This window comes from Penicillium odoratum (assembly GCF_028828045.1).
Source record: "Penicillium odoratum strain IBT 22623 chromosome Unknown utg000004l_segment0_segment0, whole genome shotgun sequence".
NCBI lineage: Eukaryota > Fungi > Ascomycota > Eurotiomycetes > Eurotiales > Aspergillaceae > Penicillium > Penicillium odoratum.
The window spans coordinates 1,499,708-1,523,715 of NW_026643146.1; the positions used below are offsets into that span (position 1 = coordinate 1,499,708).

Here is a 24,008-nt window from a genome sequence, read left to right on the forward strand (position 1 = left end):
AACACATTATAGATGGAAGTTTGGTCTCGCCCTCGTAGTAATAAATAAACACATTATAGATGGAAGTTTGGTCTCGCCCTCGTAGTATGTAATTCTCATGACACCCCTACATCGTCCTGCGTTTCCACTATGTATAGCGCAGCTGCCCAAGCATACTTACATACACGGCGCCTGATACAAGTTATTTCCTCGCGTATACCCTCCTCTGAAATTCTTACAGAGCAATATGACCTTCAATCTCAGAAGCCTTCTATCGGTAATCAAAGATTGAAATTGAAATTGAGCTTGTTCAATGTTCAATGCTATCGGCCGTCGGCTACGGAATGAGCCGCAGTGGATACCTGGGCGGTATTGTGTAATCGGCTGTTATGTTACATGCGGGGAAGGCTTTCCCCCGCGATTATGCATGTGGTAACAGCGTTTTTAGCTGGTACAGGACAATAATCGAATTTCCAAGCCCTTCCAATGCGACGGGACTAACATTCTGTCATTTCATGAGTTCATTCTACTCCAACTGAATATAGGGAAATGATTGACCCACTACCGAGCATGGTTTTCTGTATTGACGTCGGCTCTCGGCAGTCCATGACGTTCTCATCTGTGTAATTCAAGCAACTCACCGCCTGAATCAGACCCGCACCAGCGAATCCGGAGAAGTCGACCAGAAGCAGCGAACGACCCGACTTTATACTTTGGTAACTGACTTTCATTCACTCCTTTGGGAAGTCAATCGTTATTTCTAGTCTTGCAATTATGTCTGATCATGTAATCTCCGGCGTTATATCAAGTTCTCCCCGGCCCTCCGCTTCTCCTGACTCTATCTTCTCGGCTTGGTGGGCCGGACTGACCAGCTGGTGGAATATTCATCCTTTATCATCATATTCCCAGCTTTCTCAAGCTCCCGATCAGCAATCCACTGGATTGGAGACACAAGATCCAATTATGGAGGCATTGCGGCTTTCCAATGCTCGATGGCGCACTTACTGGCTCGCTGCCGTGCTTTGTTGTGGCGGAGCATTGTTTGGATATGATTCGGGCGTCATTGGTGTGTACCTACTATATTGTGGTATCAATTTGCTTTCCATCTCTAATCTATCCAGGTGGTGTTCTCACATTCGACTCCTTTCAGCAATCCTTCCAATTCACCGCCCAGGAAAAGACCCGGATCAGCGCCATTGCAGTCGGTATCCAACAGGCTGGCGCACTAGCTGGCTGCTTTATCGTGTGACCGGTGACCAACCGCTGGGGCAGACGAATTGCCATGATGGTCTGCTCAGTGGTCTTCTGCATTGGTGTTGTACTAGAAGTTATCGACACTCACTCATTATCAGCATTCTATGTCGGGCGAGTGATCTGTGGTCTTGGTGTAGGTGCTTCTGCAACTGTGATCCCGATTTACTTGTCCGAAATGAGTCCGAAGGAAATTCGTGGTCAGCTTGGAAGCTGCTACCAGTTGACCTACACCATTGGTATCTTGGTGTCTTACTGGATCGACTACGGTGTGGAGAAAATGCCCTCGAGTGCCAAGCAGTGGCAGCTGCCAATTGGCCTGCAGCTTGTTCCAGGCGCGTTGATGGGCCTGGGGATGTTCACTCTGAATGAGAGTGTGCGCTGGCTCCTAGCCCAGGGGAAGACCGCCGAGGCCTGGCAAAGTCTGGTGTGGATCCGCGCTGGTAATGGTGCTGCCGTGCGGGAGGAGTTTGAGGAAATGCAGCGTGGTCTCGAAGAAGAGCGCCATATGACGGCTGGCTTCCACCCCAGGGAATTGCTTGAAGGGCCCAACTTGCACCGGCTCTTGATTGGCGGTGGACTATTCTTAGCGCAGCAGTCGACCGGTTCGACCGCGCTCGCCTACTTTGGTCCACAATTCTTCTCGCTTATCGTGGGTCCTGGTGACAAGAACTTGTTATTGACCGGCATCTTCGGTGCTGTCAAGGTTGTTGCTTGTTTGATTTTCGTGGTCTTCATGTCCGACCGGTTCGGACGTCGGCCAGTGCTAGCTGGAGGAGCTGCCTTCATGGCTGTGTGCATGCTGGCTACCGCTGCTGTTGTCAAGAACTATCCACCCCAGAATGGAGTGGTATCCTCTGCAGGTGCAGGCACTGTCGCATTGATTTATCTCGACATTATCGCCTATAACTTCAGCTGGGGCCCGCTGCCCTGGCCCTGCACAAGCGAGATATTCCCTACTCGGATCCGCGAGCCAGGTGTTGCATTTGGCGTTGGTTCCCAGTGGCTCTTCAATTTTATTTGGAGCTTCTCCACTCCGTACATCATGGCTGGAATTGGCTGGGCGACATTCCTGCTCTTCGGTCTACTGGACATTCTCATCGTGGGTTTCACTTACTTCTGTTTGAAGGAAACTGCAGGCAAGACGTTGGAAGAGATCAATGAGATGTTCGAAGGTATTGATCCGGATGCTGAGCAAGGCTGGAAGGATGATATCGCTGAAATAGGCGTGGGGACGACTCCAAGAAATCGACTACCGCAATACCTGGATGGCGCCGAGTCGGTCAATACGGCCAAGTCTGACCAGGATAAGATTGGCACCATGCATTCCGAGTTGACCGCAGGCCGGGCTTGACTCGTTTAGAGTTGTTTATATGTTGTTTTTATCGTCTTGTCGACATTGAAGTATAGTAAGTAGCACATAAATGTACATACTCACACATGGAACGATGTGTACAGGCCGATACATTGTAGCTTTAGGCGCGTTACGTATTTCATGGCTGTGCCTTTTGGAATATACAAATAGCGGAGATCAGCCACGCTTTTGAGAAACAGTAGTGGGTATCCAATTCGTTTTATCCTTGGTTCTATCTGAATCCCGATAGCGTGTATACATATCTCATATTTTCATTTTCATTTTCATTCGCTCATGAGCGCTTAGACGATCACCTTGTGACCAGCAGGCTGCTCCTCAGGCTCACCGAAGATGTTGATGTCCCAGCGAGGCTTGTCTGTAATGGGTTAGCGATCGATCTTCTTTGCATAGCTTGACGGGCACTTACTAGCAGTATAAGGGGTGTTGTAACGTTTCCGGTCCTTGCCCAGAGCGCTGACCTTGGCAACCTCCTCGTCAGTGAGCTCAATCTCCTTGAAGTTGTCCTGAATACGCGAAGGGGTAATCGACTTGGGAATAACACTGTGACCTCCAACCTGGGACCAGGCAAGACTGAGAAAGAAGCGTTAGCGATAGAAAGAAGAACCAGCTGCAGAAGAACATACATAACGTGAGCACCAGTGACGGATTTGCCGGTGCGCTTGGCAACAGACTCGGCAACCTCCTTCACCTCAGGACGGGTGATGAGAAGAGGAATGTTAAGCATGTTGTTACCAAAGGCAGAGTAGGCAGTGACGTGGATGCCCTTCTTCTGGCAGTACTCAATCAGGTCGTTGCTCTGCAGGACAGGGTGACGCTCAATCTGGTTTGCGGCGGGCACAACGCCAGTGCCGTTAATAATAGCCTCGAGCTGCGGAGTATCAGTATGGGCAAATCGAGCGGTGTTGGGACGGTAGACGAACGTGAGGGATGGTGTGGTTGGAGACACCGACGGCACGAGCCTTGCTCTTGGGGAGCTTGGTCATGGCTACGAAAAAATTGCGTTAGTTTCGGATCCGAAAGCTATGGAGTTTCCAGTGTTTTGACTTACCTCTCCAGGTGTCGACAATGGAAACATCATCGTCAATGACAACATCACCACCCTCAACGGTGCTGTTGGCGACGAGAGGGAAGTAGTCATCACCCTTCTGGAAAGCAACGGGCCAGTGAACAAGGTAGAGCTTGTTCCGTTAGCTGTGATTCAATAATTGTCGTAATCTCCGCTTACATCAAGGTAGTCCAGCTCCAACTCAGCAAGACAGCCATCTAGAGAGGCCTCAACGACCTCCGGGCGGTGCTGGCTGTTCCACAACTTGGAAGTCTATTGAGAGTATTTGTGAGTAATGGATGATTTAGGGGATCACCGACAAAGAGAATACATACAATGAAGAGGTCCTCGCGCTTCAGGCCGGGAATATCCTGATAGGCGCGCTTGATACCGGCGGCAACCTCACGCTGGTTCTGATAGCTAGACAAAAGATCAGTCAGCAGGTGATCTATCATCGCAATTGAGTTGATTGACGTCATGGGGGATTGTTGACATACATAGTGGCCAAATCCTAAAGCAAAGAATGTTAGTACATGCATCTGTATCCCAATCCATTTTCCAGAGAAACCTCGTACCAGGTGACGGTAACCGGCCTTCAGGGCCTCATAGACGGCCTCACCAACCTGGCCAGGGGCAGACTGCCAGGTACCGAATCCCAGCTGACTGTAGAGCTATTAATTGTTGTTTTCTCAAGTCTTTTGTTGTTACAGTTTATACGTACGGGATCTGGGCACCAGTGTTAAGAGTAACCTTCTTGCCGAGAGACATTGTGTAATTTTGTGAGGAAGATAGAGGATAGAAATGAATTGGAAAAGCAGAAAGTAGGGGGACAAGGACATTAATAAATTCCCCGGCGGGGTTGGAATACTTGACATCCCACGTTTGCCCCTCACAAAGGCCGGACTAGACCCCACCGAGAGGGGAAAGATCGGCTTCAGTTGATGATATAACATAAACCCCAAATATCCAGCTATTATTCAATGTTTCAAGCTTGATGTCATATATAATTCAATTGGAAATACAAGCTCGATGTATATGTGATCAACTCTTTCTCATAATATGTATCTCATTGTCTCCAATGTCTTCTACCTACTTTTGTGATGTCATTGTACACAGTTATTACCCGCTTTTAACCGATTTGAACTCCACCTGGAGAACTGGGGTAGAAAGTTACTGGCCACGTTTCCACAAATGAAATTCGCTTTTCAATGGTTCTACGGAAGATTCCAAGGTCGGGCACCTAATTCGGGTTAGCAAATGGTTTATACACTGCCAAGTTGAACTCGGACTTGCGCCGGTCCCATCGGCTCGATCGCTCCGAATTTTCCATTCCCGAGACCATCCCGATGCCGTGAGCTTCCATCACGATGATGAAAATGACTTCAACACAACTCCAACTTCATCTTCCACCTCCCGAGGTCCACCCAAGCCCACTCGCACCGCTCATCGTCTGAACCTCACGAATCGTTTTCGATTCGATTTCCTGCCGGTGCTTTTACATGAATGCTAGTCCTGTCAGAAGTGCCGTGAATTTCCTCAACGTAGTCACCTTGCATGTGCAGTTGTCCTGTCACTAACGATTTAGGATCTGACAAAATGCTGCTAGGACATGCTGCTTGTCTTGGTTGACGAGCTTGGGATATCCATATGCGCTTGAGCCACCTCCTACGGACCGCGTCTTTTTCCAGGCGAGATGGCAGGCCTGGCCTTCAATTGGGATCTAAAAAGCACGGCTGGACAAAACAAAGCCTCTTCAGAATATAACATTCTTGACCGTCTGATCGGACACCCCAGGGTTGGTCTGTCAATCTCCATGTCATCATGAATATGATATCCATCTTTCGAGACCAGTGAGAGCTCTCAATGAGCCGTTCTCAGTTCCTTCTATGTAAAGAGTCGAGACTCTTGGATCCCGTCCAACTGACGTGGGGGCATCATGAATTCCTGCCCCTTATGTAGTCCATGATCACCACTTCTGCGTTGTAGTACCCAGGGAAGCCCTCGATCCATGAAAAGTTGCAACAGATTCTTTCTGTTCCATGTGTAAACCCCGGGAGGATGCATTTTTATTTGGCCATTGTCGCTGTGTCTAGTTCTTGTGTCGTGATGAATATCTAACGGCATCGAGATACATCTGGGTGGACATGAACTACACCAACCCCGAACAAAAGGCCTTTGCAATTAGAATCAGGCAATAATGTTGCATTCACTGACAAGACTGAGGTGAGGTGGTTGACTCATGCATCAAAAATTTGCCTATGAACAGTGAACATCTGGAAATCATCAATTGGTACTTCGAGACTAATAGGCAACTGGTCAATTGGAGGCAACTGGTCAATGGGCGGGGAAACCACACATGACCTCCGCCCGCACAACAAGGCCACTTCCACTCCCACTTCCGCATTTCTCCCCTATCCATCTCCATTCAACTCACCATGTCGCACCACGCCCGCATCGAGGAGGTTTCGGACTCCGACCCTGAAGAGGTCGCTCCCTCCTCAGAGCCCCTCCCCAGAAATTCCGTCATTGCTCCCGTCTCCGCCTCCGTCCCACCAGCCAACCCATTCCCCATGCCCCAGATGCCCGAGCCTCAACCCCAACCCCAGCGCGAAATCCCCAGACATTACCAATGTCTTTACCCTGTTTATTTCGATAAGACCCGTTCTCGCGCCGAGGGTCGCAAGGTGGGATCGGAGCTTGCGGTGGAAAACCCGCTGGCTCGAGACATTGTGGATGCAGTGCAGATGCTGGGATTGAAATGCGGTCTGGAGCCTGAAAAGCTGCACCCTAAGGACTGGGCCAATCCCGGCCGAGTGCGTGTACTGCTGAAGGATGAAAATGGCCGATTGGCGAACTCCCAAATCAAGAATAGTACGTACCTGACTGGCACATGATCCGTTGTCGCGGATTTTTCAATAGCATTGCATCGCTAACTCAATGCCCTGCAGAGCACCATCTTTTCATCCTCGTCGCACAATACCTCAAAGCCCATCCGACCAATGAACAATCTCCATACCGACTCCGCATCCGTGGCTTGCCAATGCCCGACAAACTCCCCGAAGCTCCCCAAGCACCGCGTGGGTGGAAAATTGGAAGCATCTTGCCCATTCATTCGCCCGCCTACAGCGGAGGTGGGGTCAGCGACAACCCGTTCAAAGAGGCAATGGCGGAGCTGCAGAACATGCAGGGAATGCCCGGTATGCCTTCAATTCCGGGAATGCCTGGCATGCCCGGCATGTCAGGCGAGTCTTCAGGAGCCGATTCAGACAAGAAAAAGAAAGACAAGAAGAAGGGCAAGGCTTGAATCAACTTCTTCTCTCCACTTGTCTTTCGTGGTTTCCACTTGCATTGCACGGCGACGGGCGTTTTTTCTTTTCTCCTTCCTATACGATAGAGGATACACAACTTCTTGATACCTGGTGCCTTCGATGGCTAATGTCTGGAGTGTGGGTAACGGACCCAGCAGATCCTGTGCGGCCACAAAGTGGCCTCTGCTCATGTACAACTTCCAAAAATTAACATTTCAGTATCATGACGCAGGTCGTGAGACTTCTTTACAAATATTTCAGAGATATCCAATGAAAGATTACCATGAAGACATTTCTTTTCTCTGACACGGAGAGGCCCAATTCATTGGGACCATTACTTGTGATCTGAGCTACATACTAACTAACACGAGTCGCAGAGCTGTATCTTGATGGTCGTTCATATCGATGATCTATCGTTGAATGTATTTTGCTATCACAGGATCGACGCTTGGTGAAGACCACTGATGACTCGGAACATCCCATCACTTAAATCCGCCCAAGCGCAAGTGGATCATCAGGAAGTTCTTTATGTTTTGGCGAGAGGTTTGCTGGCTCCTGCATGCGAGTCTAGTAGCCTACTTGGTGGCTCGAGGCAAGGCATCTACTAATTGCGCAGGATTGAAATCAAACCCTCTCAGACATATATGGCTGCTGCACTAATTGTAAACCGCCTAATAGGAGGCACGTTTCTACCTACTCTATTAAATCACACTAAAGGCATTAAGGGCATAGCATGGTATACAACGAATGAAAGACCATGAAGGGAATGGCAGACTGAGGCCTTGCTAGTAATTCCTGCCTAATAATCATTAGGTATAAAGGCCATATCCTTTGAACATAATTGGAAACAAAGGCTGGATAGACATGAACAAAGCACTGTATAGGAACCAGAACAAAGATTCAAAGTATGATCAATGATTTTTGCGTCTAAGAAATTCAAATCGATACAAACAAAGAATACATATTCATAGATTATCCTTGAGAAGAACATAAATATAGCAGCAATGCCATATGTTCAAGGTTATCACAAATTGGTTTGATTTTCACAGCTATTATTGACCTGCCTTAAACCAGGCATAAAGTCAAAAGTAAAGGCAGTTTTTTCCTAGATGTGTCAGGTCCAGTCGACCCGACATTGGGCTTGAGAAATACCCAGAATCACTCAAAGAACTGACAAAAGGAGAGGCAAGAATTCTGACATAGCCATGCATTTAAACAACACCAGCTACTCCTCCTATAAAGCACGAATTTTACGATTCATTCTGGCTTTGCCAAAACGCCTACGACGCCCAAAACTGAGCAAACCCCCTCAGTTATGCAGCGTTCACCATTTGCTCAATCCTGAAGAGACTTCAGATATACTGCATCTCATTCAACGTGAGGTCACAGTGCACTTTCACCCATTTGACACACATCCAGAAGATATCCCACCAGCTGAAAAAAAGATACTGACAAATCTGCGAGCCTTGAAGGGAATGTGGACTCCGCCAAATAGCATACCTCCTACTGCCGGGGCTTGGCGATACCAAATAAATCAATGTCCAGGGTGCATGCTGGCCCGAGTTTCGTCCAAGAAGGAAACACTTCGAGATCTGCGCATTGTACTGTGGAGTCATACCGAGGACTATAACAAGTATAGTCTGTGCAGGTTGATAGCTTTTATTGATGACTGCATTGGCCAGTTCGGCCATGATGAAGCCAAGCAAATATTTGGTACCGCGAATACCGTGGCACGTTCTATGAAGGCCATTCGCCGTGCTTGCCTTGGTGATTCAACGAGGGTATCGGATCGACATGAGAACTACCGTAGGGACCCCTTCCCAGGACATGCAGAACAGATTAAGCCAAGCCCGACGTCTCAATTGCGCCGCCTTCAACCTGAAGTTGCAAAAAGTGGCGTTCAACGGGCAGATGTTGCCGATCAGCTTGATGAGATTATTGGAATATACAGAGGGCTTGGTTGGGATCGATATGAGATGGATAAAGTGGTTCTAGAAGCGATCGTTGACCCCCTGGACCTTTCCAAGAAAAGGCCCCGGTCGAATGAAATCCCCAAACGTGATGGAATCGTCGGCTGTCCAGAGAACTTTAATCATAAAATGTTTGAGACCTGCACTGATGAGCTAGATGACGATACTCTTGCTGTTGAAAGCCATCAGTCTTGGTACAGAGAGTAATATTGAACTTTTCTTAGATTTCCTTCGAAAGCGCTAGCATTTCCCCCTTATGAATTCTTTATCAATTAGTCTCATGGTATACATGAAATACGCCGTCAAAGTTGATGTGTCTGATGAGTTCCTTTGCTCATTCTGTTATGACCTCCTATCTTCCCATGAAGAAATATCTTGATTCCACTTGATGATGAAGTGAAGAGCAGGTGTAAAAGAAAATGAGTAAGAATAGTAATTCGGATTTTGGCCTTGCATTAAGTCTATTTACCGAATGATCGAATGAAAATGAACTAGCAAAGTAGCGTCAAGTCACTAACATCCATCAAGTCCATGCACTCCATCATCGGCTGTATAAGAGCAAGAGCCAATTCCCGGGGTGGTGGTATTCTCTGGATATAGCACGACATTGTCAAAGTCAATGTTATAACACGGATGAAGATTCGAACAAGACACTGACGCAACCTTTGTCGAGTCCCTGTCGATATTCCCTGTGAAATTCACAAATGCAATGTTGGAAATGGCCATCTTACTTGTGCCGACGTACGAGCCATTGTCTCCACTGTCCTGAGTGATAGCAATACCGGCGCTGGCACCATCGATTTCGAAATTCGAAAATATGACATTGCGAACACTTCCCCAACCCCCACCCCGGGGAAGGCCTGCGCTTTCGTATGAGCTTTGTGGCACAAGGCCGCCCATCCATGTCTTAACGTAAGCACCATTCTCCATATCGTTATTGCGCCGAATGATCTTCACGTTATCGACAAGAATGTTGGCCACACTTGAGTCCTCCAGATACTGGCCCAAACTTCCAATTGCAACGCCATTTCCGCCATGGCATGTTACATTGCGAATCTCGACGTTGTAAGAGCGCGGTTTGATTGCTATACAATCATCTCCACCTTGGTATACCAGGTTCGTGAGTTGCACATTGTCCACATCCATGGTATCTGTTTGGTAGATTAATTATCTATTTGTTGCAAAATGCAGATTAATGTCATGCTCACCAAAGCCATCGGTATTCTGTACCCAGTTCTCTCCATATGGTGCATTCACGGCGGTGGCGTTGCATAGGATATTGTTGAATCGCATGTTGGTACCGTTCATAATGTTCAAGCTCCACAGTGGCGGATCTTTCACGTAGAAATTCTCCACGTTGACATCCGACACGTTCCAAAACACAAACGGCATTGGTCGACCTGGCAGTGTGGTCCCTTCCTCTGCATTATACCACACATTTCCATTTCCATCAATGCCGCCTGTTCCATAGCCATCTATACTGATATGGCTGCCTGAGATAACAAAACCAGCGTGGTGGTTCTGGAAGGCGATTGGGTAAGAGTTGTTGCGCCAGTAGCTCAGGTCATCGGAGAACTTCGGCCATCAGTATCATTTGTGTAGAGAATGGAAGTGGGTTACATACCGTCCATTTCCCGCGCCACTCGATTTTCACATCATTAAGGACTGGGTTTAAGCGTGTGGCAATCCAGTATGACTGATCCTCAGGAAAGACAACAGTACCACCATTGTCACACTTTTTAAATGCTTGAAGGATATTCTCAACATCATCCTTTTGATGACCTCTTGCCTTCACAGTGCACACATTTCCAGTGGTCGGAGTGGCATGAGCCGGAGTCAAGAGAGCTAGCCCAATAGCCAGCACCGAGGATATTTCCAGTAGAAGCATAGCTGTATTTCAATGTTGATTTGCTATGAAAGTAACTAGAATGCGATTAAAGCGTATTTAAGACATGTAGATCTTGTCTCTCCAGCTCGGAGACTTTTATGCCGAACTTCAATAAAATGCGGAGAAAATGAATTGCGGGGGAAAAGACGGAAATTTGAATTTCAATATCGCCGGTGGGGGATTCACGATCTGGGGTTATTAGTACTCCGTACGCATGGACTCATTGTTGTGTTGATCTTTCCGAATATAACAAGGATCATATTGAGGAGAATATGTTCCACCAATGAAGAGGATGGGACCTCGGGATATATTAACCTTGGAAGCAATCAAACTGGCACTAATTTTGCTTTCAGGAATGTTTGAGTAATACTATCACATTTGGCAATGAGGAACAGAATTTATATCCATACGTGTGAGAGAATCAATGCGAATCGATTACATGGAAGCGTAATTTCCCTTTGGTCTCCTAGATACTGTGCCATTCTGGCCGATGATTACATTTGAATATGATTCTAGGGACAATATGACAACTGGCAAATCCATCCATGAATTATATGACTGGAGATTCTAAGCAAATCTCATTGTTTGAGCTCTAGCATCCATATGGTGTCACTGTCCAACTCGCTATGACGACATGATTAAACGACCTCGTGTTGATGATTTTGACATTCCTCAACCCCTAAGACCTTTGCTATTTGACCACCTTTGCACCTTCCGAGATCTATCGCAGCACTTGAGTCGATGAAGTTCAATCGTTTTCAAAAATGCTCATCGCTATAGCTGGTGGTACAAGTCCCACTCTAGGCGCATCTATTGTTTCCGCCCTCCTCGCCACAGGCCGCTACACCCCAGTGATCCTCTCCCGCAAAATCAAGCAAGTCCCATCATGGCTTTCATCTCTTCATCAAAAGGTCGAAATCCGACATGTGGATTACAACTCACACGTATCCCTCGTGGCAGCTCTCCGAGATGTTGATGTGGTCATCAGTGTCCTTCTCATTCCAGGCCCGGACTGGATTACTGTGGAAATCAACCTCCTCCATGCAGCGGAAGAGGCAGGCTGTCGAAGATTCGCACCATCAGAATTTGCACTCACAGACCGAGCGCATACGATGGTTTATCTACTCGGAGCCAAGAGTATAGTCTGGAAAGAAGTAGAGGTCTCGGTCAGCCGAGGCAGAATTGATGCTGCTCGGTTCCCGTGTGGGATGTTCATGAATTATCTTGGAATCGGAATTTCTGATGAAGCAATCAGACTAGAAGCTCTAGCGGGGTTTCAGGAAGGGTCCTTTCTCGTTCACCTTGATGATCCATCGCCTTGGATTGAGGTCCCAGTACGTGCGGATGGATCATTTCCAAGTTTGACTCTGACCGATATTCGGGACGTGGGTAAGTTCATTGTCGGCGCGTTGGATATTGATGAGCCGTGGGGAGGCAGGGAGTTGGGCATGGTAGGGGATACGCTCAATTTTGCGGATCTGATCAGTTTGTGTGAAAAATACACTGGGAAATCAATTCATGTCCGCAAGGTAACCAGGCCAGAGCTGGTGAGCCGGCTCAGAGGTATTCCTCCGGCTGAGTTTATCAGGTACATGGAATGTCAACTACAGATGGTTGCGACTTTGGATCAATGGGTGATTGATCCCTCTTTAAATCGTCTATGCTCTGTTCAGCCAACAACGGTGGAACAGTATATGAAGCGATACTGGGGCAGCACATGATTCTTCACGTTATTTACTGATATTTGTCCACAAACTTCATCAATGCAAGGTTCACCTCTGCAGGGTGAGTACAGTTCAAGAAATGGGCACCTCCATCGATAGTCACCAGCTTCGCATCCGGGGAGCTCGTGAAAAGCTTGATCTCTTCCTTGGCATTTGCCGAGGAGAAAACCACATCTTTGGTTCCCTGCTATAGTTAGAAATGTTCGATAAGAAAGGAACCAACATACATGAAGCCATAGAACCGGGCAACGAATATCCGCCAGTCGGAGATGCATCGGCCCACGCTCAGCCAAGTTTATCGCAGCCATCCGAAGACGCCTGCGACCCTCTTCGCCCCGATAGCATGATTTGATCGATTCACGCCAGAAGTCACGAACCTCGGCAGAACACTCATTGAAGCCGATATTAATCAGCGCCTCACAGTAGTCATCACCCGGCTCGAAGTCAGGCACCGGCTTGCTGGCAGTCCATTGATCTACGAAACTCGAGACGATGGATGCGCCATCCCAACAGTTTAACTCTCGACTGCGATGCGATTCGGAGTCCATGGATGTTCCCAAGGGGATGATTCCCACAATCTATACTGGTTAGCCATATCAATAGTGTAGGGTTATGTCTAGATATACCTTGTCTGGACTTAGCAGCGCCATTTGAACAGTAATCCAGCCTCCTTGGCTGGTTCCCAAAACAAAGGCCTTATCGATACCCAAGGCTTCCATGACCTGAAGGTTCATTTTTGCCGTATCCCAGTATGTCCACTGCTCCGCCGCTGTGCGGGTCTGGCCATGTCCAAGTAGCTCAATAGCCACCAAGTTTACCTTGTTGGTAAGCTGAGGATCATCAAACTGTTGTCGATATAATTCAGATGTCGCGGTGAAGGCATTTACGAGGACCACAGTTGGCTTGGCTGGATCATACTGGGACATCTGATATGCGGCGTCGATTCCACCCAGATGGGGCACGTGGATAATCTTGGTATTAGGCATCTTGATAGAAGGCTCATTGATTTGAACATCCTATTCATTCTCCTCAACCTTCCTACTTATACTGTATGTTGCTCTTGGCATTGTAGAGTTTCGGGGAGATAGGAAATAAGTGGAGTAGATTCTCCACTACTCCAACGGGTGGCAACTTCCAACGCGGGGTCTGGGTTTGAGAATTCGGGAAAACAACAATGAAACATTCAATTTATTAAGTCATATTCCAAAAATTCTTATATATCCTCGGCTAATTCAACCACGGGACCTGAGAATCGTCTCTTTCCACCAAAAATATAGTAGTACACCGCGCCGATAAACATCCAGCCCATCGTCACCACCACACAGTAGTTCATATTGTTAGGTGTGACAGGCTCGACGGTAGGAAATGTGCTGAACACCATTGCAAGGAGCAGCCACATCAGGGCAATGACGTTGATTACCGGGCCCCATCGCGGTCCGAGATTGAACATCCCTGATCCCAAACCACCGACAACCGATGAGGATGTCCGTCGACCATACAGAAGCATGAACAGGATGGGAGAGAAGTAGGAAGCGTACATGCCCAGGATAGCCATAGAAAGGACGGCATTAAAGGCCGTTGAGCTTCCGAGGTATATCAGACCGAGCAGCATTTGCAAGAGCCCAACGACCAGGACCATGCGCACGGGCACCTTGAGGGTCGGATTTACGTAGGAAAAGAATCCCGAACCAGGGAGACCGTGATCACGAGCAAAGGCCCATGCTGTGCGACTGGTCGAGGTTGTCCCAGCGGCATTAGCAGCGAGTGCTACCAAAGTGATACACAGCGCCATTACCGAGGCACCGGCCGGCGAGCCTGTGACGTTGAGGAAGAGTTGCATAAATGGGAACCCTGTTTTTGATTCGAGAAGAGTTTGGAGATCGCCTAGAGCGAATAACAGCACAACGCAATAAACAAGGCCGATGATACCGTTAATAGTGACGCTGCCGATCATGGCCAGGGGCACATTACGCGAGGGCTTGGGGAGTTCCTCACTTAGATGGCAGGCGGCATCATATCTGCAAAGTCAGCAATGTAACCTGGTAGCTAGAGTCCAAATACATACCCGAGAAAAGGGTATACAGTGCTGAGCAACCCAACCAGCCAGGAGACTCCGTCGTTGGTCCAGCCACTGGTGTTAGAAAACTCTTTGAAGACATAGTCGGCGGAGTGTTTGGTGGACATTGCACCCAAGACGCAGACGATCGCGATAAATGCGAGTACATGCAATACACCTGGCTTTGTCAGCGATGATATTTTTCAAGAGATTTTCCACTAACCCGCCGTTGTGTTGGTGTGAGGGAGAATCTTGGAGCCGAAAATGTTGACTGCGGTAGAATATGCCAGGATCAACCAGTAGAAGAGCATTCCCTGCCATCTCTCGGGAATATATGTGTCGAGGTTGTTCATGGTGATGAGAGCCTGCAGCTGCAGGCCAGAGGCAAAGGCAGCTGAAGCGGCAAGAACGAGCTGGCCACCGATGGAAATCCAGCCGGTAAACCATGATGCAGTGGCTCGATATGATTCAGGAGTGAGACAGTGGACCCAGTGATATTGTCCTGTAGATACATAAGCGAGTGAAGCAGAGGAGTAAAAGGATCTCTTACCTCCTGCGGTGGGGTAAATGGCGGCAATTTCACATAGTGACAGAACCACGAAAATGGTACCAGCCAAGGAAATCAGACTAACGGGTTAGTCTGTGCTCAGATATAAGAGAGAGTAGACCCACTAGTTATAAAACAAACAAGGGGCACCACCATTGGTCAAGGCTGTTGCCACAACTGATGACAATGCTTCCCATGTTGCCATCAAGGAGATCTGAAGACACACAATTGACCATAGGGAGAATTCACGACGAAGTTCCTGTACGTGACCGAGGGCAGCCAGCTGCTCCTCATCACTGACAGGCTTCTCCGGGAAAGTCTTGCTTCTGTCCTCTAAATCTGAAATGGAAGTCATCACCACATAAGTTCATTGAGAAACAAAGGATCCCCTGTTCCAGAAACGCGGACCCCTTCATTCTTATAGCGGAATCAATACGAGCTAACGGAGTCAGGTTGGACGGTGCTCAATCCGCACTTCCACGATAACCTAGGCAAATATCAGCTTAGATCATAGGAAGCATGAAGCTTATCTTCAAGGCTGCTAGAGGCCCACCACCTAATCCCCGCATTTTACATGTCTATCTCTGCGCGTTCTTTCCGCATTTCCCTTTAAATCATTGGCAATAGAAAACAAGACCAATGACAAAGCCACAATGGTTGATTGGGGCAAAATGGTGGGTCTACAACGATAATTCTCGGAATCGGAACAGAAACCTTGATAGGACTGGGATGATAAGAGACATGTATCAACTCGGAAGCATTACCGGAGGAAATTCATCACTGACTTGATGCAGACCATAGACTTAATAATAACATAATATTGATACAATTGATTTATCCAAGACATACACCATGCAAGTATCACTCCACAATCCCCGCATTTTATAGCGGAAGTAGTTCCATGTAAAGGTTTAAATAGAAGTTCTCAATATCCATTGGAGTTTATAGACCTCTGATTCGCTGTATACAGTTAAAGTTATGTAATACATTTAGCCACTTGGCGGAAGATCAAGGGAACTTCGGATTCATTCCGGCTTTCCGAGCGCCACATGGCAATCTCCTTAGCCCTTCCCAGGTGCTTTCGAATTTCCTCTCTATTTAAGTTGAGGTAGCTTGCTGGAGCTTGAAATCAAACAAACCAACAATCATGATTCACCCCCTTGCTATCCTCTCCGAAGAGGAGACCAACCTAGCCCGTGACGTTGTCAGGGCCGCTCACCCAGATACCATTATCGACTTCCGGGAGATCTACCTACAAGAACCCCCCAAGGCACAATTGCTCGAATTCCTGGCCATTGAACATGCCGGTCGCTTGAGCCCAACAACACCTCGCCCACCTCGTCTCGCTTTGTGTCAGTACGATGTGATTGGCGCCGACCGCATCCCCTCCTACCAAGAATCTGTTGTCGACGTCGTCACTCGGACCCGGGTCAAGCACCACATCGTGGGCAAGCAACACCATGCCGCACTCACCCTAAATGAATTCGATACATTGGTGGAGCAGTGTATGAAGTCGCCATTATTCCAGCAGGCTCTCGCGGACTTTGATCTCCCGGAGGGATTCGAGGTTGTGATCGAGCCATGGCCATATGGTGGCCTGGATAACACCGAGGAGCCCCGCCGATACTTCCAAGCATTGTGCTTCGCTCAGGACAAGCGCTCCGGCAATGAGGACTCCAACTTTTACTCATACCCTCTTCCCGTCATCCCGGTTATGGATGCTCACACACAACAGATCATTCGTGTGGACCGACCTGCCACCGGTGGTAAGGGAGAGGGACTTTTGGAGCAAACTTTCAAGCGCGATATTATCGGACACTGTAAACCTTCTGAATATGTTCCGGAGCTGCTTTCCGAGGGAACAAGAAGGGACCTCAAGCCGTTGAACGTGGTTCAGCCCGAGGGTCCCTCTTTCCGGGTTACAAACAATTCCCTGGTCGAGTGGCAGAAATGGCGCTTCCGTGTTGCCTTCAACCCACGTGAGGGCGCGACTATCCACGATGTCTGGTATGATGGTCGTAGTGTGATGCACCGATTGGCGGTCAGTGAAATGGTATGTTCTATTCCCGATTTGGCTTTCACGACTGTCACTAATTGATCAGACTGTTCCCTATGCTGATCCCCGACCACCCTTTCACCGCAAGCAAGCCTTCGACTTTGGTGACGGAGGTGGTGGTAACATGGCTAACAATCTTTCCCTGGGATGTGACTGCCTTGGAGTCATCAAATATCTCGATGCCGTGAGTACCCAGGCCGACGGTACTGCCCAAAAGATGCCCAATGTCATCTGTCTTCATGAGCAGGACAATGGCATTGGCTGGAAGCACTCCAATTGGCGCACCGGTCGGGCGGTGGTTACTCGCCTTCGTGAATTTGTTGTCCAGTTCATTATCACTTTGGCCAATTACGAATACATTTTTGCCTACAAGTTCGATCAATCCGGTGGAATCACAGTCGAGTCCCGAGCCACCGGTATCCTCAATGTGGTCAACATTGACGCCGGCAAGGTCAGCGAATACGGCAACGTTGTCAGTGGCGGTGTCCTGGCGCAGAATCACCAGCATATTTTCTGTGTACGCATTGACCCAGCCATCGACGGACAGAAGAACTCCGTCATAGTGGAGGAGTCACACCCTGTTCCAATGAACGCAGTCACAAACCCCAACGGAAACTTCTACCAAGTTACCAAGGAGACTGTGCAGCGGTCATCCTGGATCGACGCTGCACCTCAGTTGAACCGGACAATCAAGATGGTTAACCCCCACAAGACCAATCCTATCAGCGGGAACCCCGTTGGATACAAGTTCATCCCCATGGCTACACAGACATTATTGGCCGATCCAGAATCAGTGCAGGCCCGCCGAGCCCAATTTGCCCAACATCACGTTTGGGTTACCAAGTACCGGGATAACGAACTCTACGCAGGTGGCCGATACACCCTGCAAAGCCAGGTCGAAGTTGACGGTGTATCGGATGCTGTTCGCCGAGGCGATGCAGTCGAAGATACAGATGTCGTTGTCTGGAACACATTTGGCATCACTCACAACCCGCGTGTTGAAGACTGGCCTGTCATGTAAGTCTACCCATTTCCACTACTGAGTATTGAGTATCTCTGACTGAATCTCTAGGCCCGTGGAAATCTTCCAACTTATGATCCGCCCGGCGGACTTTTTCACCGCCAATCCTTCTATCGATGTACCCTCCGACAAAAACGGATCTTCTAGGCTAGCAGACTCGGAATGCTGCAGAAAGGCACACATCTAAATTGGCATTGGCTATTGAAACACATACTGTATAGAGATGCGGCGCAATACTACTATCCCCAAACTGTATATATACTGGGTTACGAATGGCGATCTACTAGTCCAATTTTATGTATCATTCCAACTTCACTTTGGCTAAAGGTAGGTAGGTATATTCATTGAGTTTCCGATTCATGATTCATCATTTGAGACATCTGGATCAATCTATAATCTACCTGGATATTCTATCAACATAATAGATCCTACATATTTAATCAGCGCCCCATACCGCCTGGAAGCCCTGGAGTATTGTGGTACAGAGTACCAGTTCCTTGCACATACTCCACAAACCAACTAGAATCCAGACCAGCTGGAAGAAGAGAAACACCAGCCTCTCGCGTCAGATCAGTACCGATTGGCATTTGAAATGATGAAATGATATGACACATTCAAACCACAACGGGAGGCTGGTCTCGCTTCCAATTCGGAACCCCCAGAGCTTCTGCTATTGGGATACTTCCCGTCACGGTTCCGTGTCCTAAGCCCCTCACTTCAGGCAAATCAATCCGAGTATCAATCTCCCAGGCCTCAAATTCATGACAAAGGCGCGTATTTTCTGCAAAGAAAGGAGAATCCCGAACTGCCTCAAGTACAGTGGCATGCGTATCATTGATCTTGAGGCCATATTCCGCTCTGAATATTCTCTTGCTCATCCCGTAGATAATACTAGGGTCCCAGAAGATATCATGGTCATTATAACACTCTTTCTGAATCAACGATAACGCCCTAAGACGAAGCTGTAGGTTTCTGCATTTCGCAATAACAAAGAAGAGATAGGGTAGAAGACCAACTTCCAACATAAACCCCGGGGCTGTGGAGAGGAGCTGCGACTTTCGTGCATAATTGATGATTTTTGCGAAATCTTCAATGCAGCTATCGTAGACTGTATTCTTCTCGCCAAGACAGATCACCCAGATCTTCAACATGGTCCATCGGAGCTGCAAGATGCACGATATATTTTCGAACTTCGGATCGACGTCCAGTCTTGCTCTGAAATCCGCGAACCTTCTTTGTAAGGAGTCGACTTGATTCTTTAGCCGTTGTTGCTCTTTGGCGATAATGTGTGGCATATCTTCTGCGCACAAATCAAGGGGGTGAAGTTGAGCACGATATTCTCCTTTCATGCGAGCTAGTTTCACGACATCATACTGAATAGAGTTGATAGAGCCCTGAACCTCGGTAAACGAATAAAATCTCTCTGGCATTTGATAAGTTGGCGAGTGAGTAAGGAGAGGTAGGGTCCATATGGACTGTATGACAAATACCGGTGTCAGACTCATGTAACGAAAGATAGCGGCCACTCTCGAGACATGTTTAGACGCATTCATCAATTCAATTCCGTGCTTTATATGAGTCATCGCGGCATTCATATCTTTTCGTGTAAACTCAATACTCGCAAAAAGTACACAGACAATCAGAATGGTATCGAGTTGATCCGGTTGAACTGATTTAATTGAACGAATCTCTTTCATCGCACGATTGTAATGACGGATTGAAAATCCGTTGTCATATGGTAGCTGCACGAATGCCGGGTCCTGATTTGTTTCCTCGTATAGGCTCATCAGGCTTATAGTAGCGTGGCGTGCTGCTGGTTCTTCGACGATCAATCGTGCTACGATGCGTGACCAGAATATGTAATTGAGGGGTAAGGCAAATGATGATTCCAGGCTGTGGTAGAACCGATTGAGACTGCGTCGACAATTGCTGTCTGTCCCGGGAAATAGGGATAGTTGAAGTTGAGATAGTCCATTGTGTTGCGTAGAACTGTATCCGTCACATTTTCGTCCTGTTGATTCACATCGCGTACAAAATGGACGTGTCTCATCACACTTGACCTTTCGGATCCTGTTCAATATTAGTAGTATGCTTTTAAAAATATCCATCAACTTACTTGCAAGTGAGACAACCGGTTCGGACTCTGCGGTAGACCAAGCGCCGTACTTTTTTCGGTTGTCTTTTGTCCATAGTCAAACCGAACTTCTAACGTTAAAGTACACATCTCTCAGGTCCAAGGGGCCAGAATTTAAATTTAAGGAAACTATGATGAAGCGTAGAGGTAAACGCCTCACATTGGGGTCTGAAAGCAAGTTTGCCAACGTGTTGGAGTTGCCACTCATCCAAAGTGCATCTTTTTCAGTTTCATATCCTGTCAACTTGTTTCAAACAGGTTTCAGGTTTCTGTATTATCTTTATGTATTCCAATCGTTCGTCATAGTTATACTAATACTGGTTCAAAACCCACACTCCATGCGGGCTTATGCAGTCAGCCTCTTCAATCTTTGGGGGCCTAATTTCATCTTGCTTCTTTCTTCTTCTTCTTCTTTCTTCTTCTTCTTGCTTTATAATCCATCCAGAGGTCATCGAATAATGTGGCATACATAGACACTATATTCAAAGCTAACTGGAGGCCATATTAGACCAGGTTTTGGTAGGCGTGGCGAACCAAAAGGGGGCCAACTATCAGCACTAAAGTGGATTTATTGGAACTCCAATTGTGCCTCGGCATTGAATGGAAAGGATGACATCGTTATCAGATGTTCTCAACACGATACTGAGTTTCATTCAGTGCCCTGGTGGTTGATATCGACTTCCGATGAATTGTCTGCCGGGGCGCTTATAGTCCTTGGAAGACTGGGAACATAATTTATACCCAGGTATTCTCAATCTCTATCATTTGGAGTGTAACTCTCAATGGCAAGCAAATCAACATTTATGATTAATTGATTAGCATCCCTCTGCTTGTTGGATTCTGTCGCTTGTCTACCAACTATTACACCTCGGTTTCGTTATTAGTTGGCAGAAAGTATGTACTTGTATTCTAAAAGACAAACATGTTCTGATCATAGCGGCCCAAGAAAGCCCCAAAATACTCCGTCTAGACCTTTCCCTTTTGTGACTTGGATCCCTAACTGAACTTTTCAACTTTTGTTATACTATACACCCTCAGCCAGCTTTGTCAAAGCATCACCGTCAACCATCATCTTCATCCACTCCTCCATTCCCTTGGCGCCAATCTGCTCATAGAACCGAATACTAGGCTCGTTCCACTTCAGAACGCTCCACTCCAACCGACGACCCTGAGCCTCCAGGACCTGCTTAGCCAGATACCTGAGCAACAAGAGCCCACAGCCCTGACCCCGAGCACTCGGCTGAACGTACAAATCCTCCAGGTAAATTCCAGGTGCGGAGCGCCAAGTGGAGTAGTTGTAGAAGTAAAGTGCCATGCCAACGGGGATCGGCGCGGGGTTCTCGGCGGTGGGTGGTGGGGTCACGAGCGCGGTGTAAACTGAACCACGCTTGGGCGGGGTACCGGGGAAGGACAAGGTAGCTAGGAGGGATTCTTCGGTGGCTTCAACCTCGTGCAGAGCTTTTTCGTAATCGGCAAGCTCGCGGATGAATTGGAGGATGAGGGGGACATCTAGAGTTTATGTTCATCAGTAGGGCACGGACGGGTTTCTCTCGCGTTGGAATGCGCTGAAAGGGAATTGAGGTATTCGTCACTTACCCTCTGGCGTCGCCAGGCGAATAGTAGGTTTGGCAGACATGATTGAGTTTGAATAGACAGTAAGTGAAGAATTTGACAGCAATGAGGGTCTGAAGTAGGCTCCGGGGATGACATTGGCGGGTTGAGCCGCTTACTCCAACTGCCATGTTAGTCATCAACCGGTGAACTCCACGACTTTGAATTCTGTTGGATTGGGATTGAAGCCACCGCGTAATAGCCTTGAGTGAAATGGTCAAATTCTTTCTGGCATAATCAGTACCTCTAGCCGTAAGTATGTAAGACCTAGTGTGTGAATTGACCTTGGTTGATGTAACGCGACAGTACAATTTCCAAGATATTCTATAGAGTCGTTTATCTTGTTTGCATTAGGGGGTCTAGACCACTACTAATGCAGCAAAGAACAATGACATCGTCTACTAGTAGTAAATATTAAAGTACACTCTCATTTGAATATGGGACTCATCATCAAAAGAGTGCAAGCAATGATGCTTCAAGGTGAAACCCATATAACTAGCAGTTTCCAGCAGAGACAAGCAATCGTTCATCAATCGATGAGACTCGACATGCCCATTTGTAGACTGGAGAGGCAAACATTTCAAGTAAGTAGAGCTTGAAATTTCAATGCAAAGGTTCAACCAGAACCGAGTCTTTGTCCTCTTGATTGATGCCTATATTGCAGTGTTTGCTCTCACTACCCTAAATTGAACTTCTTATGACTAGAGACTCCATGGGTTGCAAATCAGATCCACTAGGTATAAAAGCTAATTCGAGCAGCTACAACGCCGATCTGCTCTGAACAAACTTATAAAGTCGAAAGCTAGTGAGACTGTATTTTACATCCTTGCAGCCTGCGAGATCGTGGATATAGACATATAGTCTCTAACCAAACCCAGCACGAGTTGATCTTTCATTATGATAATTTAAGCGGTGTAACTACGCATGACGAGGCGAAAAAGCAAATAAATATAGGAAAGAGAAAGAGAAAAAGAAAAAGAAAAGCGCAAACACTGACCAGACTATATTCACGGGATAAAGATCCGGTCGCAGGGGATTGGAGTCGATGTTCGCCAAGGCGTATCATAAAGGAAAAGGGGAAAAAAACCTTACAGGGAGCTCAGGTGACGTCGCAAACCTGCAGGTTCATTGAGAAACAAAATTAGAAAGGAAAGAAACGTACCTAATTTACAGCATTAACAGCAATAGGTTCAGATTTCTTCCAATGGAAACATGGACATTTTAATTTTATTGCATTTCTGATTCTTTCAATTCCAATGTTGTCGGGGCAAACCCCCTCGCAGGAAAATTGAGTCTCGTGGCGGTTGGCCGTGGGATTTGTCTTAAGGCTACAGCGGCAAGCGCGCTTTGCGTGAAAGGGGCGGTTGTCTCCACTCAGGTGGGACTGTGACAGTGTGGAACCGAACAAAAGAGTGGAAATTGGGGTCGATACCAATTCTGGACCTCATGATCGCCAGTTTGACTAACGATTTTGTTCAAAGCCAAGATGTGTGTACCTGCCTGCAACTGCCTGCAACCACAGCTGCATCTGCATAACTGCCCTAGCTGCCCATTTTACCCAGCAGGGATTGTGGAGAGCATCATGGATTGCACAGTTTGAGCATGGAAACATGTCGGTGGACATGGAGGTACAGGTACTGGGTGGGGGAAAACCCCACACAGACGTACACTCGGAGTCATACGTCAGGCCTCCATTCAGCTACATGAATGACCGGGATTGCTAAGACTGAGACTAGTGAGATCGAGGTTTCAGCCAGTCGGATCTAACACATTAGTCGATCCCAAATGACAAACATCAAGGTCAAATTGAATCGAGTCAAGTCAGGTTCCAACTTTTGTCGCTTCACGCGGGAGCAGCTGTAAGCCCTCCGACGGTATCCGGGTTCGTCACACCAGCTGGTCTCGAGGTTGGTTTCCCGATTTTCGTTCAGCAAAACTAACGGCGCACGGACGGGATGTTGATGATGGTGCCTTAGATCGTGAAATCGTTTCTGTTATTGGATTATCCCACCGGCCCTGAGCACGTCCCCGTCTGGACTTTCT

The 24,008-nt window shown here is 47.6% G+C and overlaps 11 protein-coding genes across 11 annotated transcripts; 5 read left to right on the forward strand and 6 right to left on the reverse strand.

The window, feature by feature from the left end:
• Nucleotides 1-942: 942 nt before the first annotated feature.
• On the forward strand, nucleotides 943-2,584 carry N7520_004829 (sugar porter family MFS transporter; the record flags this gene model as incomplete). The annotated part of the gene is made up of 3 exons (XM_057138763.1): nucleotides 943-1,045; nucleotides 1,101-1,184; nucleotides 1,278-2,584. The coding sequence occupies 3 exons, from the start codon at nucleotides 943-945 to the stop codon at nucleotides 2,582-2,584; spliced, it is 1,494 nt and encodes a 497-aa protein (XP_056996970.1).
• A 302-nt stretch (nucleotides 2,585-2,886) lies between these two features.
• akr1 (putative aldehyde reductase (AKR1)) lies at nucleotides 2,887-4,418 on the reverse strand (the record flags this gene model as incomplete). Its single annotated transcript, XM_057138764.1, has 10 exons — nucleotides 2,887-2,960; nucleotides 3,012-3,175; nucleotides 3,229-3,473; nucleotides 3,526-3,590; nucleotides 3,654-3,783; nucleotides 3,831-3,923; nucleotides 3,986-4,070; nucleotides 4,148-4,161; nucleotides 4,226-4,313; nucleotides 4,372-4,418. 10 exons carry the CDS (start codon nucleotides 4,416-4,418, stop codon nucleotides 2,887-2,889), a joined length of 1,005 nt encoding a protein of 334 aa, XP_056996971.1.
• A 1,667-nt stretch (nucleotides 4,419-6,085) lies between these two features.
• N7520_004831 (RNA-binding signal recognition particle subunit SEC65) lies at nucleotides 6,086-6,954 on the forward strand (the record flags this gene model as incomplete). Its single annotated transcript, XM_057138765.1, has 2 exons — nucleotides 6,086-6,521; nucleotides 6,599-6,954. The coding sequence occupies 2 exons, from the start codon at nucleotides 6,086-6,088 to the stop codon at nucleotides 6,952-6,954; spliced, it is 792 nt and encodes a 263-aa protein (XP_056996972.1).
• Nucleotides 6,955-8,508: 1,554 nt separating this feature from the next.
• N7520_004832 (uncharacterized protein) lies at nucleotides 8,509-9,135 on the forward strand (the record flags this gene model as incomplete). The annotated part of the gene is made up of 1 exon (XM_057138766.1): nucleotides 8,509-9,135. The coding sequence occupies one exon, from the start codon at nucleotides 8,509-8,511 to the stop codon at nucleotides 9,133-9,135; it is 627 nt and encodes a 208-aa protein (XP_056996973.1).
• A 306-nt stretch (nucleotides 9,136-9,441) lies between these two features.
• N7520_004833 (putative extracellular exo-polygalacturonase) lies at nucleotides 9,442-10,816 on the reverse strand (the record flags this gene model as incomplete). Its single annotated transcript, XM_057138767.1, has 3 exons — nucleotides 9,442-10,079; nucleotides 10,137-10,503; nucleotides 10,553-10,816. 3 exons carry the CDS (start codon nucleotides 10,814-10,816, stop codon nucleotides 9,442-9,444), a joined length of 1,269 nt encoding a protein of 422 aa, XP_056996974.1.
• Nucleotides 10,817-11,580: 764 nt separating this feature from the next.
• Nucleotides 11,581-12,537, forward strand: N7520_004834 (aromatic alcohol reductase; the record flags this gene model as incomplete). Its single annotated transcript, XM_057138768.1, has 1 exon — nucleotides 11,581-12,537. The coding sequence occupies one exon, from the start codon at nucleotides 11,581-11,583 to the stop codon at nucleotides 12,535-12,537; it is 957 nt and encodes a 318-aa protein (XP_056996975.1).
• Nucleotides 12,538-12,550: 13 nt separating this feature from the next.
• Nucleotides 12,551-13,526, reverse strand: N7520_004835 (alpha/beta fold hydrolase; the record flags this gene model as incomplete). The annotated part of the gene is made up of 3 exons (XM_057138769.1): nucleotides 12,551-12,724; nucleotides 12,768-13,118; nucleotides 13,167-13,526. 3 exons carry the CDS (start codon nucleotides 13,524-13,526, stop codon nucleotides 12,551-12,553), a joined length of 885 nt encoding a protein of 294 aa, XP_056996976.1.
• Nucleotides 13,527-13,753: 227 nt separating this feature from the next.
• N7520_004836 (Amino acid/polyamine transporter I) lies at nucleotides 13,754-15,498 on the reverse strand (the record flags this gene model as incomplete). The annotated part of the gene is made up of 5 exons (XM_057138770.1): nucleotides 13,754-14,558; nucleotides 14,606-14,774; nucleotides 14,820-15,098; nucleotides 15,147-15,223; nucleotides 15,269-15,498. 5 exons carry the CDS (start codon nucleotides 15,496-15,498, stop codon nucleotides 13,754-13,756), a joined length of 1,560 nt encoding a protein of 519 aa, XP_056996977.1.
• A 792-nt stretch (nucleotides 15,499-16,290) lies between these two features.
• On the forward strand, nucleotides 16,291-18,407 carry N7520_004837 (putative copper amine oxidase; the record flags this gene model as incomplete). Its single annotated transcript, XM_057138771.1, has 3 exons — nucleotides 16,291-17,196; nucleotides 17,246-18,216; nucleotides 18,272-18,407. The coding sequence occupies 3 exons, from the start codon at nucleotides 16,291-16,293 to the stop codon at nucleotides 18,405-18,407; spliced, it is 2,013 nt and encodes a 670-aa protein (XP_056996978.1).
• A 427-nt stretch (nucleotides 18,408-18,834) lies between these two features.
• On the reverse strand, nucleotides 18,835-19,650 carry N7520_004838 (FAD-binding protein; the record flags this gene model as incomplete). The annotated part of the gene is made up of 1 exon (XM_057138772.1): nucleotides 18,835-19,650. The coding sequence occupies one exon, from the start codon at nucleotides 19,648-19,650 to the stop codon at nucleotides 18,835-18,837; it is 816 nt and encodes a 271-aa protein (XP_056996979.1).
• A 1,728-nt stretch (nucleotides 19,651-21,378) lies between these two features.
• On the reverse strand, nucleotides 21,379-21,990 carry N7520_004839 (GNAT family N-acetyltransferase; the record flags this gene model as incomplete). The annotated part of the gene is made up of 2 exons (XM_057138773.1): nucleotides 21,379-21,863; nucleotides 21,951-21,990. 2 exons carry the CDS (start codon nucleotides 21,988-21,990, stop codon nucleotides 21,379-21,381), a joined length of 525 nt encoding a protein of 174 aa, XP_056996980.1.
• Nucleotides 21,991-24,008: the final 2,018 nt, after the last annotated feature.